This window comes from Lepidochelys olivacea (genome assembly GCF_965140295.1).
Source record: "Lepidochelys olivacea isolate rLepOli2 genome assembly, chromosome: 3".
Taxonomy (NCBI): domain Eukaryota; kingdom Metazoa; phylum Chordata; order Testudines; family Cheloniidae; genus Lepidochelys; species Lepidochelys olivacea.
This window is the reverse complement of record NC_140413.1, coordinates 101135588-101149846: the sequence shown is the minus strand read 5'-3', so window position 1 is coordinate 101149846 and position 14259 is coordinate 101135588. Positions and strand designations below refer to the sequence as shown.

General features: G+C 46.0%; 1 protein-coding gene across 1 annotated transcript in view; it reads left to right on the top strand.

Moving 5' to 3' along the window:
- Positions 1-11626, top strand: part of MED23 (mediator complex subunit 23) — a 54458-nt gene extending 42832 nt beyond the window's left edge. The window contains exons 27-30 of the mRNA XM_084624350.1: positions 982-1196; positions 2714-2834; positions 8815-8946; positions 9963-11626. Coding sequence (XP_084480476.1) covers positions 982-1196; positions 2714-2834; positions 8815-8946; positions 9963-10121 — 627 coding nt within the window. The 3' untranslated portion in view covers positions 10122-11626. The remainder of the gene's footprint in view (positions 1-981; positions 1197-2713; positions 2835-8814; positions 8947-9962) is intronic.
- The last annotated feature ends 2633 nt before the right edge of the window (positions 11627-14259 follow it).

Genomic DNA, 14259 nt, shown 5'->3' with positions numbered 1-14259 from the left:
CATTAACTCTGCACATCCCATATAGCTTTACTGAGCATAATGTAAGAGGAATACATTATAGAAAGGAAGTGTAAAATTTAACAAGGGAAACAAGAATAGAAAATATGTATAATTGAGTTTAAAATGTTTTAGTAGACATTTTCACCTTTTGAAGATGCTGAGTTTTAGTGTTTGATGACTCAGCTTCAACACTGGATGAATATTTTCGATTTAATTTCCCTTTTTCACCCGTTTTCTGCTCCACTTTCCACTTAATCTACCAAAGTTATTTTCACACCCTCGACAGTTACATCATGCATCCCTTTGAAACCCTCTATTGTCTTCCTATTTCTCGTTGTAAAAAATGTAAGCTTCTCATCTTCATCTACAAGTTCCTGCATCTCTGCTTTCTTTGCTCCCTACAGTCTCCTACCTTAACATCTCCCTTTGTATTCTTTTCCCATCCTTGTCCCTAGCCTCTGTTTGCCAGAAGCTGGGAATGGACGACAGGGGATGGATCACTTGATGATTTCCTGTTCTGTTCATTCCCTCTGAAGCACCTGGCATTGGCCACTGTTGGAAGACAGGATACTGGGCAAGATGGACAATTGGTCTGATCCAGTATGGCCGTTCTTATGTTCTTAGCTTGTGTCTTGGATTGTTCCTATGCCTGGAACGGTTCCCCGATCCCCTTCCACCAACTGCCACTCTTTTCTGCTTCAGATCACTCTTTAAATTCCATATTTTCAAACAGTCCCTCCACCCTTCTTTTCATTAACAATCCCCATGCTCCCTCTCTCCTGGACTGGTGGTATGTTGTCTTATTTAGATATTCAGATATTTGTCAGGAAATGGGTAGGTAAAGTATTTGTATAAATTAAGAATGTTATATAAATATTTTTAATAATTTACAGTAATCTGCAGGAGGTGGGGGAGAAAGTATTACCTTTTCGTCTAAAAATTAAAAGAATAAAAATCATTTGGAGTTTTTTGTTTTGCCAGGAGCCATACTGGATTGTCCTCCATGATCGAATTGTCAGTGTTATCAACAGTCCTAGCTTGACTTCAGAGACAGAGTGGGTTGGTTACCCATTCCAGCTCTTTGACTTCACAGCTTGCCATCAGTCTTACTCTGAGATGAGCTGTAGCTACACTTTAGCATTGGCACATGCCGTGTGGCACCATTCTAGCATTGGCCAACTTTCCCTCATTCCAAAGTATGTATAATGAAATTTAACTGATTTTTAAAATTTAACTAATAGTTTAAAGTACACTTTTGACACCCCTTCCGTACTGTGTACAGCAAAATAATATGTCCAATATGTACACAAGGAAGTATGTGGCGGAGAGAGAAAGCGAATCAGAACAAGTAATAAAAAAATCCTCTAAAACATGGGTGATGGTAGGGTTTTTTGGTTTTTAAGCTGGTTCTTGTCTCTCTTATCTATATCTTTGGGCTCTCCACCAGTGTGATAACCTCAGGGTATGATAAAGCAGGGATTGGCAACGTTTGGCCCGCGGCCCACCAGGGTAAGGTTTGTTTACCAGCTGCATCCGCAGGTTCAGCCGATCTCTGCTCCCACTGGCCATAGTTCACCGCTCCAGGCCAACAGGGGCTGCGGGAAGCAGCGCGGGCTGAGGGATGTGCTGGCCACTGCTTCCCACAGCCCCCATTGGCCTGGAGCGGTGAACCATGGCCAGTGGGAGCCGCGATCGGCCGAACCTGTGGGCGCGGCAGGTAAAGAAACCGGCCCGGCCCGCCAGCGGGCTTACCCTGGTGGGCAGCGCGCCAAAGATTGCCGATCCCTCATGTAAAGCATATTATATCTCATTTAGCTTGTGTTTGTTTTTTTCTTACTCGTTACAGTTTGGCTGCAGCTTATACTGGCAGTGGCAATACACTTGCTTAATGCCATCCGTTATGATCAACTCTGTGTAATTTTGTCTTCAATCTTCGTATGTAGCATTTGTTGCCAGTGGGGGAACTGCTTTGTAAATTAATAGACATTGCAGTGATACACTAGGAGATGTCCTTAGCAAGCCAGGAAGCTGTAGCATTTCATACCTTGCAGTTTATTAAAAATTTAGTTAAAATGTATTTCCATACTGCCTTATTAATGGGAGCGTTCAGAGCATGTATGGGGGCTTTAACTCAGCTTCCATTTTAGTTTTTCAGTTCACCTTTTAATATTCTTCTCCTGGATTTATCACTGTCTACATAAGTGGGGATGGCATGAAGTACTCATGACAATTAGGTGACCCTATTCAGAGACTTAGTTCCAGTGTCATAACCCAAGGGGCCTGCATTTGACTCTCCCTTTCATTCTCCAGGCTGATCTTGGGTGAGCCTATGCAGCCTTCTAGCCCTTGGGACTGTGTGAACCATTCATAGCTCAGTCATGATCCCTATGGCTACTTTTGCTGATAGACTAAGTATGGTTCTATGAGTGTTATTCAGCAAGTGTTCAATCATTTTTTAACATGAACACTCAAGTTTGGGTTCCTCAAGGGGAGGATGAAACACTTTGACTGTATTTCCACCATAGCAAAATGCTGTCACTCCCAACCAGTCTGAGGTAGAGCAAGAAAACCCCAAATGCAGTCATAAATGTCTGAGCTTAATGAGTGACGATAGTATTGAATGTTGAAAAATGGTGTTGATTTTGGTGGCATGACTACTTTAACATAAGATAAATGTACAAAACAGTGATGTGTCCTCTTTGAAATACTGCAGATTCCTCACTGAAGTCTTGATACCCATAGTGAAGACAGAATTCCAGTTACTTTACGTTTACCACCTTGTTGGTCCTTTTCTACAGCGGTTTCAGCAAGAGAGGACACGGTGTATGATAGAGGTAAAATATAGCTCTTGTCCTGGCTTTTATAGTCTAATTCAGCCTGGTCTTTGAAACTCAAAAGCAGGGGGAAATCTTTGAAATTAAAGCCCCAGTCCTGCAATCATAGGTGCTGACTTTTGGTTTTGCCAGTGGGTACCCCATCCTGGCTCCGCTCCCTACCCCAAGGCTCTGCCGTCACTCTCCCCTACTCCACCTCTTCCTGTCCTCGCTCTGCCCCCTCCCCTTAAGTCTTCTCCCCTGAGCATCTCCTGCCCACTGCTCACTCCTTTCTGCTCCCTCCCTCTCACACACACCCGTGAAGGCGAGGTGTGTGTGTTTGGGGGGGGGGGTCAGTCTCCCCCGAAAACTGGCAATTTTCAGCATATTTATACACTTCTTTCATATTCTGTAATGGAATGTGTGTCTATCATTGGCATCTTAATGTAATCATTATTAAAATAGTAATATATCATTACATTATCATGAATTACAGTATAGTAAAGTCATTACACTCAGCTACAAGCTGTCTTCACTAACATCCCAGTTTAAAGACATTATGTTCACTCTGGGCTTCACACCTCCTTAGGGCCTGTTTGGGAGCTGAGGCCACTGATGGCTGTGGGAAGAAGGTGGATGGGAGGGACAAGCAGTGGAGAGTCTTTCTCCTCTCCCTTCCTTTCGTTCTCCCTGCCCCTTTCCCTTTCTCTTGTTTCTTCTCTAAGTCCTTGCTCCCCTTCCTGATGTTTCCCACTTCTTGCTTCCCACCCATGTCCCTTTTCCCATCTCTCTCCGCTCCCCACCTCCTGGTGGCTGTCTAGTGCCTGCTCCCACCGCCATCCTTGGGTGGGAAGATTGCGTCGTGGTAAATGCACAGGCCTCGGGCTCAGGTGTTCTGGGTTTGATTCTCTGCTCTGCCACAGATTTCCTGATTAGCCTTGGGAAAGTCACTTCATCTCTGTGTGCCCTAGATCCCACCTGCCAAATGGGGCTAATGCTGACCCTGCCTCCTAGGCTAAATTCATTCATGGCTGTGTGATGATGGGGGAAATGGAGATACCAGTGTGGGTAGCTTTGGGCTGAATTCCTCCACAGCCGGAGAGTGACAGCCAGCTCCACAGGGGGGACGGGAGAGAGAGAAGCTCAGGCCAGCTCCGCACAGAGTGGGGTTGGGGCTTCAGCCCTGCAGCTTCTGCCACTATGGTGGCTGGGGCTCCCGAGCCGGGGACTTCCGCCCCACATCTTCTGCCAGGGTCCAGGGCTTCTCCTCCCCTCCCTTCCCCCCACGACTCCTGGCGGGGTCCGGGGATTCTCCTCTCCTCCCCGCCTGCCCCCCAGCACAGCTCTTGCCGGGGTCCAGACCTTCTCCCCCGAGAGTGCGGCTCCTGATGGGGTCCAGGGCTTCTCCTCCCCCTAATCTACCACTGCAACCAGCCCTAGCCTAGCTGGGCTCCCTTGGGTCACCTGATGCCTGCTGTGGCCAGAGTCGAGCCTGGCTGGCAGGGAGCAACCATACACGTGGCCATTAGCCCAAGAGGTGTGGGGCAGCCCTAGGTGAGCAGGGGCTGGCTGTGCTGCTGCTGATAGCCCAGCACTCCCGCCCACGCCTAACCCTTAGGCTTTTTTTCTTTTGTGAGACTCACTCAGCCCCTGCCAGAGCAGAGAGGTGGGAAACAACTGATCTGAGCCGGCCCGCCAAACAGCTGATCGCAGCTGCGCGCAGGCTGCCCATAGGAAACAGCTCATCTGCTGAGGCGCCCGCAAAACCGTTGATCTCTGGCTGCCAACAGCTGGTCATCCCAGTGGGTGCTGAGCACCCCCTATTTTTTTTCCAGGGGTGCTCCAGCCCCGGAGCACCCACGGAGTTGGCGCCTATGCCTGCAGTGAGCTCTGCGTGAACAGAACCCTGTGCTTTCATGGCGCTCGCTACTTGAAGGGAGCTAACCCACCAGTTTATTGAAAATGTATTACTTTTTAGTATAGAATGAACTTTGCATTTAAAGAAATTAAACATCAGGGTCAAATATATACACACATTTTATCACTGTTGCAGTGTATGCATAATAAATTATAGACAGGACTGGTTGCGCTAGTTAAGCCTTTAGTTAAGGTTGCCCAAAGCTCTCCATTATAAGTAAGGCCCTACCAAATTCATGGTCCATTTTGATCAATTTCACGGTCATAGGATTTTAAAAATCATAAATTTCATGATTTCAGCTATTTCAATCTGAAATTTCACAATGTTGTAATGGTAGGTGTCCTGACCCAAAAAGGAGCTGTTGGGGGGGGGGGGGGGTCGCAGAGTTATTGTAGCGGGGATTGTGGTTCTGCTACTCTTACTTCTGCGCAGGTGCTGGCAGGGCACTGCCTTCAGAGCTGGGCACCTGGAGAGCGGTGGCTGCTGGCTGGGAGCCCAGCTCTGAAGGCAGAGTCACCGCCAATAGCAGCACAGAAGGAAGGATGGCATGTTATGGTGTTGCCACCCTTACCTCTAGGCTGCTGCGTGCAGAGCTGGGTCCTCAATCAGCAGCCACCACTCTCCAGGAGCCCAGCTCTGAAGGCAGTAGCGCAGAAGTAAGGGTGGCATGGTATGGTATTGCCACCCTTACTTCTGTGCTGCATCAGTGGGGCGCTGCCTTCAGAGCTGGGTGTCTGGCAAACAGCCGCCACTCTGCAGCTGCCCAGCTCTGAAGGCAGCGCAGAAGTAAGGGTGGCAATACCATGACCCCCCTAAAATAACCTTGACCCCCCTTAACTTCCTTTTGGGTTAGGACCCCCAATTTGAGAAACGCTGGTCTCCCCTGTGAAATCTGTATAGTAGAGGTTAAAAGCACACAGAAGACCAGATTTCCCAGAGGGAGACCGGATTTCACGGTCCATGATGTGTTTTTTGTGGCCATGAATTTGGTAGGGACCTAATTATAAGACCCTTTTACAGGTGCGTACAACTTTGCCAAACTTCAGCCATTGAAGTTGAAATTTTTGATGCTGGGTATCTGCCTCAGGTTGAATATTTTTTGTAAAGTTTTCATTAAAATGCTTCCACTGTTTCTGAGCACGTACCCATGATTTTTAAAAAAAATGTATAAATCTTGCAATTGTTTCATTACTTACATGTTTTGGAGTAAATGCTTGAAATTTGGCAGGGGAGTCACCTAAGCGTCATGGATGCATCTTGCCAACCATGTGAAATTTCCCCAAATTTGGCCAAGGTATAAGCCCCTGTAAAGTTCCAGCTTTGACATGCTAAGTAGAGACTTATTAGCGTGTAGCAGCTAAATTCTCTGAAGATTCTCAGTGCTCCCCTTGGTGTACCTCAGTACACCAGCAGCATGGAGGATGAGGAAGATCTATCCTGACTGGATTGCAGGAAGGGTAGGGCAGAGAGAGAGGGAATTGCAGGACCCAGAGGATGGGAGGACAGCAGAAGGGGGTAGGAGCCAGGGGTTGGCGACAGGAGATGGTGGGGTGAATAGCAGCAATGGGGAAGGAGGAGAAAAGAGAGAGGGGGGAGTATACAGACACAAACTGGGGAATGTATAGGAACAGAGGTGGGCCAAACAGCCTGGGGGCACGGGGGAGAGAGGTCTTTAACTACTAGAGAATACTCCTCTCCAGAATTTGGAATTAACTGAGGAATCCTGAGTCTTTACTTTCCTCTGTTGTCAGGAAATAGTATGTATCTTATCTCCCTCTACTGCAGGGATGGACAAACTTTTTGGCCCGAGAGCCACACCGGCGTTGCGAAACTGTATGGAGGGCCGGGTAGGGAAGGCTGTGCCTCCCCAAACAGCCTGGCCCCTGCCCTCTATCTGCCCCCTCCCCCTCAGAACCTCCAACCCATCCAACGTCCCCTTCTCCTTGTCCCCTGACCGCCTCCTCCTGGGACCCCCGCCCCTAACCAACCTCCTGGGACCCCACCCCGCATCCAACCCCCCGCTCCCTGTCCCCTGACTGCCCTGACCCCTATCCACACTCCTGACCCTGACAGTCCTCCCGGGACTCCCACGCCTATCCAACTCACCCTGCTCCCTGTCCCCTGACTGCCCACGGTACCCTCTGCCCCTTATCAAACCCCCACTCTCCCCGCCCCCTTACCATGCTGCTCAGAGCAGCAGGAGCTCATGCAGGAGCTCGCAGCCCTGCCGCCAGTGCTGCCTGACAGGAGCGGCACACCATAGCGCTGGCGGTACAGTGAGCTGAGGCTGTGGGGGAGGGGAGATAGCAGGGGAGGGGCCGGGGACTAGCCTCCTGGGCCGGGAGCGCAGGGGCCGGGCAGGACGGTTCTGTGGGACGTAGTTTGCCCACCTCTGCTCCAGTGGCTGGTCTACATAGAGGCTAGCAACTGACTATGGCTACCAGTTACTCTGTTATCTCAACTGGTAGAGGTCTGTGCTGTGGATCTTAAGATCAAAACCCTGCTGATGATCTAAGTTGGGGGTCAGTATGACTCCACAGAAGGCAACTTCTGGGGTTTTTTGTTTTGTTTTTCAGTTGTCTTTTTTAAAAGACGGAGGGGTTTTTTTTAATGTAATTTCTTATGTTAAAAGAACATTAGGGCTACATGCCCGCAAGGGGGGCAAATTTCCTATCTTAACATGACATTTAGGAGTTCTTGACTATGCAACTTTAATATTCTTTTAATGTTTTTGGATGTAATGTGTGAACATATGATGGAATAGGTGTATATATAGTGTAGCTAAGTAATCATGTAACCTTGTTATTGTATATTTATGACCTTGCTCCTTATTTCTCCCGTTTCTTTCTCACTGTCACCTATTACCTTATGCTGACTCTTGGGTTTAATTTTATTTCTTTAGACTTACAAAACGACAAAAAATGCATATTCTGTGCTTCAGGCATCCCTTAACCCGTCTTTAAATAATAACACATATCACAACAGAAAGACAACACTGCAACAAATTCCATCATACGCCAGCACTAATTTGCTAAACCCTACGGCAAAAAGATTGAAGAATAAAAAAGAGGAAAAATAAACTATTCAGGGCAGGAGGGAGCATCTTTTTATACATTTCTATAAAGTGCAAAGCACGCTTCTGAGTGCTGTATAGTGTAAACAGACACTAAATATTGCCTCCAGTGGCTTCTTTCTTCCCTCAGGAAGAAAATAGATTTTATTTATACCTGTATTCCACATGCAGAGCAAGAGTATAATGCTCTTCTAGAAAAGTAAAGGGAAAAAACTTAAGAATTTCTTAGTCACTTTAGTCCACTGACCACCTCGTTACTTCTCCATAAAATTCACTCTCCTCCAGCAAATCACATAAGCACACGCTTAAAGTCTGTTTCAGTCAATGAGACTTAAGTTTGTGCTTAGAACTTTGCTGAAGAGGAATAGTTTGCTGACTCTGGACATAGTAAAAATCTGATTAAAAGCATTGGGTATCAAACTACATGAATAAAACTACCATAATTCAGATTTTTAGGACGGTTATTAAATTATTGTAATTTCCAAAGTGAGGCACCGTGGGGCTAGTTAGGCTACATGTATGCTATGAGCTAGGAGGTGATTCCCTTGCTCATGTACACATACTTATGCTAGCTCTCATCAAACCAGTACGAGCACAAATAGCAGTGCAGCTGGGGTACCGCAGGTAGGGCAGCGTAGGCTCAGCTGAGCCGGGCCTCATACAAACCCACCTGAAACTGGTTGGTATGTGTTCGGCACAACCGCGCCTCTGCTGCCGCTGCCTGTACTGCCATGGCCACGATGCTGGGTGTACTCGTGCTAGCTCAATGAGCGCCTGCGTGAGCATATGTACATGAGCAGGGGAATCACACTGCCGGGTCATAGTGTAGACATAACCTTAGAGTTGTCGGTCTTCTTTCACAAGAAGCCAGATGTTTACCGGGAAGTTCAGATAAGTAGAAGATGCAAATAATAAATGTTTCTCCTTCACAAAAGAATAAACTTAAAAATATAGCATGTAAATCCAGACAGCAATGTTTTAAACTTTTTATTTTCATTTCATGAAAACAGATTGGGGTGGCGTTTTATGAAATGCTTCTGGATGTGGACCAATGCAGTACACATCTGAACTACATGGATCCCATATGTGATTTCTTGTATCATATGAAGTACATGTTTACTGGGGACAGCGTGAAAGATCAAGTAAGTTAACAATATACCTTGAAGCTAAAAGCAAGGTTACATTTAATATAACAATTTGTACCAGGATCTTTTTGTGTATGATCTTAAATGTAAAAGGATCACAAATCCCTTCACAGTTGATCAGTCTGTCCATTCCCAATCAATTACTGGTATAGTTTTTCATCGTTAAAAGCTGTAGGTCAGATTTTGAGACAAATTTCAGACCACAGGGAAATTGTGACTAGAGTTTGATTTTCTTTATGAGATGGCAATAGGAGTGCTGCTATATAAACGTCATAAGCATTTATGTTTAGATTTTTGTGCTGTTTCAATCCACACCTTCTGAGTTTTACTTTGAGCTTTGGGTTCAAATTAAATAACCAAATTCCATCTGGTTTTGTTGCAAAAGCATAAATCATCCCATGTTCACCAAAAGGATTCCTGAACTTTAATTAATCTTTTACTGAAACCTGATGCAGGTTTCTATTTTGTAACAAAGTGTAAAGTCCAGATAAGTGTTATGTTTCCTGAATGCATTTTGCACGGCTTTGGTTGAGTCCTAGATCGAGGAGGTTTTGGGATGAGAACTGACGAGATTCAGGGATTCATTTAGGTAGCACTTAAGATAAATCTGTCTTGCCGTATTGTTCTAGGGTTCATTCCTCTCTTGCATTAAAAATGTGTCAAATTACTTTGTGTTTTGATAATGCTTTGTCCACGTTTGTGGGTACGTCTAAATGACAGCTGGAAACATACTTCCCAGTGTAGGAAGACGGATGCGCTAACAGTGTAGCCAAGGGAGCACAAGTTGCTGCTCAAGTGAGTTGCCTGAGCACAAACCTGACCAGCTCCCCTGGGAATGTACTTTAGTGGCTAGCCCGAGCCGCTGCCCTTGCTATCTCCCAGCTATATTGCTGTGTTTAGCGCACTAGCTTGAGAAGAGCTAGTGCATGTCTGTTTCCCTGCACTGGGAAGCATGCTCCCAGCTGCAGTGTCGATGTATCCTGAAGGGTCTTTTTTTGTTTCGTGTTTTATAGGTAGAGAAAATTATTTGCAATTTAAGACCGTCTTTGAAACTCCGTCTACGTTTCATAACACATATCAGCAAAATGGAACCAGCTGCTATTCCTCAGCAATCCATCAACAGCGGGTCTCCAGCACCACAGCCTAGCCAAGTGCCTGTTAATGTTGCTTAGCCCGTAACACAACCGAGCAGGACATCATACTGGTGTCTATGTGAAGACTCTTTTCTATTGATCCAGATGAAACACTCTTTGGTCTGAACTTGGTGACATTGTGTAACAAAGGAAGAGAATTATCTCCAGCCTGCTGCTTCATTTTGATTTGTGTGGTGAATCAGTTTGTGCATCATCTGCACTCCATTCTTCCTGTCTATTTGTATCAGAGACTAGATAAGGTATCTGTTGAACTGATCAAAGGTATGTTGCAAACAGTGGCATTTATGGATGTATGATAAGATGACTATTTTGTAAAGCAGCTCCATATCCCTCTTCAAGCCATCTTAGTTTTCCTTATTTCTGTCTGTCTATATTAGCTTTTTTCAGAGGTATCTAGCATGGTGGTATGTAAACACCTAGTTTTCTTTTAAATGAAAATGTTGAACCTAAATGTCAGCCAGATCCTCTCTTCAAACCCTGGGGTCGAATATTAATTCATGGACTAAACATAAAGATGGACACTTCAATTGTAATTCACCAGTACTGTCTACTTAATCACTGGGGGACAGATACTGATGTCCTCCCTCATCTTGAGCACTGCCTTTTTGAAGTCAGTGGGACTACCCATGTAATAAGGTACCATCCGACATGAGTAGAGGCGGCACAGTCAGCTCTTGCGTGCACAAATCCCTTTTACTTTACCTCCTGCTCATGAAGAGGTGGGGGGTGGGGGTGGATTAATGTTCTTGATTTTTGATCATATGAACAAGTTTAGTCCCACAGAGAGGGTGCTTAACTACATGCTTAAGTTCCAGTGGCATAAGTCAACAGGACTTGCATATCAGATTAAAGTTAAGGATGTGTTTAAATGCTTTCTTCAATTGGGGAGTTAGGGCTTGTCTGTACATACCGCACTGCAGGGGCGCAGCTGCAGGAGAGCATCTTCTGTCGGCGTAGAATCCACCTCCATGAGAGGTGGTAGTTATGTCAACAGGAGAAGCTGCTCCCCCCTCCTCCCCCCCGCGTTGACAGCGCTGTATATGCTGCGGGTTAGGTTGGTACGACTACTTTGCTCAGCGGGGTGGATTTTTCACACCATTGAGCAATGTAGTTACACCAATGTAAATTTGTAATGTAGACCTGGCCTCAGTCTCTTTAAAGACTGTGGATGACTCTTGTAAAGTAGGGAACTTACTGATGTCTTCATTAAAGTAAATAGATGAGCAGTGGCTTTGATCTAGCATGAACTAACAGGCTGCTAGATTATTAGCCAAAGACAATCGGAAATGGAACCGTGTTTAAAATCTGTGTATTCAATTAAGATTTGCTGGTTGATTTTTATTTTTTTTCTCCCCTAGTTGGGAAATGGTGTAATTTTTATTAGTCAGTCATGGTTGGATTTTTATCACATCTAAGCTTTATTTTAGGTTTGTATAATCCACTACTTTAATTCCTCAAATTTTATTTGTGTATGTGTACTCTCAGTTGTTTACTAGGTATAACTCAATAACAAAAGTGAAAATAGTCTCAATTAAGATTTGTAAAATATTGATCGTATTTGACATTTTTAAAGACTTTTTTTAATTAAAAAAACCCCTTGAAGTTTATGGTAATACCATTTGCCATCTTACGTCTTATTGTTTATTTGCCATGCTCTTCAGTTTAAAAATAGGGGTTGATTAGATCATCGAAGTCTCTGTGTCCTCCATCTTCAGTTCTACAATAATACCATCTCAGACGATGGTCTCAACAGAACTCACACGTTTAGTAAGGTTAGGCCTCATCAGCACCTCCTGCTAAAAGCCCTGGTGCTATAAAAAATAGCGTTGATTCAGTAGAAAGAATTCTTCATATCAGTCTGCATAGTCTACACCTAGTATAGAGTTAGAAGGCACTGTGTTGTCAAGATGCTATCTTTTAAATCATACATACCCCCTGGGATTCTAACAAGTGGTCCAGTGTGAATAATTATGAACTGCCTTATCTATATTCATCTTACGGTTTGCATAAGGTATGCAACTTCACAGGCAGTTTAGGACAGGAAGAGTAGGACTTCTGCATGCCGTTTAAAAAGCCGTCTTGTTCCATTCCAAAGTTGAGTTAAGTGATTCTTGTTTCTCCCAGACTGGATTTGGTAACACACTGCACCTAGGTGCCCTCCAGAAATCCAGTACACATCTTGGAAGTTTAGTCTGCTTCTCCAGAAGCCTCTCCAAAGGTTATTTTGGGGCAGAGCCAAAGGGTCAGTTGATAGGGTTGGGACACAGAAGGGCTGAGGTCTGTTCCCAGGTCTGCTATATCACTTTGGTCAAATCACTCACCTCTCTGTATTTCAATTTACTTCTCTGTAAAACTGAGGTAATACTTGCTCACCTTTCTAAACAGGTTTAAAATGTATGAATGAAAAATGCAGTGTAAGTATCAAGCTTGATTATTGGTGTGTGCGTGCCCTCTGACCAAACAATAGCAACTTACTCTGTGCACGCACACGACAGAATAGTCCTATACTATGTAGAAATAATTCTTGGGATTGGCCTGGGACTACAGTGTACATCTGCAGTTCTTTGTAGCACCTGTTTACTTGGTCTTGCGTGGAGAGTAACAGAGAATTTGGCCTCCTGCCTTTAGGAGCAAATGTTTAGAGCTATTGGTAACCCGAAAACCTGTGAGGTTTTTCTCACCTTTTAAAATTGGAGCCTGAAATCTTTTGTTTCTTCACTGAGCAAGCTGCAACAATGTAAATTAGGCCTCTCCATCCATCTAGGGTCTACCTGTGTATATAAATGGGTTCAGTAGCTCAGTGTCTAAGCTCCTTCTGTTCCTGGCCTATGCAGAGATGATAAAATGTGAAATTGGGCTGAGGCCATCAAAAGATAATGTTTGGCCACTACCAGCCTGGGTTTGAACCTGTGACCTAAAGCTGAAAGGCTCTCTGTCCCATTAACAGTCTCCTGAGTCATTCTGTCTTTAGCTAGGTGGTAGAATTACTATCCAATGGGTTTAAGTATTTTTTAAATACATAAACGTGTTGGGATAAAGTCTCCTTTTGATGTGTGTGCAAAGCTCATTAGCAGGCTTCCGAGGTTGTCGCTCTAGACCAGTGGTTCTCAACTGATTACACATTGTGGGCCACAGGGGCCAGTTGGCAGGGCAGCGGCAGCCCTGACCCTGTCCCTCGCTGCGCGGGCCACCCAACTGCCCGCCCTGGACCCCACGGGGCTGACTGGCTACCCTGGACCTCAGCACATGGCCCTGGGCCCTGCTGCCCACCCCGGACACCTTTTGAACCACGCCAAGGGAACAACTCTACACGTTCATTCTCCACACATTTCACTTCTTCACCGTTGTGCCCGCCACGATACCAAGTGGCAGGACCTTCTACCACCTGTAGAGGGTGAGGAACCCCAGTGGATCAGTCTATATTGCACCCTATTCCCATGGCCTGTCTGGGATGTTGGTTGGTGGCTCCTCACTAGAGCCGTGAGCACGGGCGTGTACCTGGCGCACTTCACCCCCATCCCCGATGCCTGCCCCTTTTGCTATGTGAGGGTGACCCTGGCGCATGTCTATCTAGAACATGCTAGGTTGCAGCCCCTATTCCGGCTCCTCCAAGACCTCCTGGAGAGGTTCTGGCTGCACTTCTCCCCACACCTTTTCAAATACGCACACCCTGTCCATGGCCCCACGAAGTCACGAGACGTCCTAGTCAACCTCCTCCTGGCCGTGTTGAATTGTTCCCTTGGCATGGTTTGAAAGCGAACTGGCAAGCTCCAAAGTGGCCATATATACGATACCAGGAGGAGGATGCTGGACGGAGAGGTGCGCTGTGACTGTGGCGCCTATTTCCATTCCTCCTTTGTCTCACATATCTGGGTGGCATCTGCTGGCTCCCTAGACAGCTTTGAGGAGTCGTGGAGCTATCTACGGTTCTCTGCTCGGTGTCTCCATCTGGATCCCTAGTTTTGAACCTATGACCCCAACTCCCTGCCCTGTTCTTCCTTAGTTGTCCCTCGTCTTCAGTTGGATCCCGGGTCCAATGGCTCCTCCTGCAAGGCTGGGGGAGGGGCCTTTAGCTGTGGCCTGGCTTCTGCCCGCCTGCCTCCTGGGATTTCAATAAGGCCCTGGAGCTCGCAGGACCAGCTGGTTCCCTGGACCC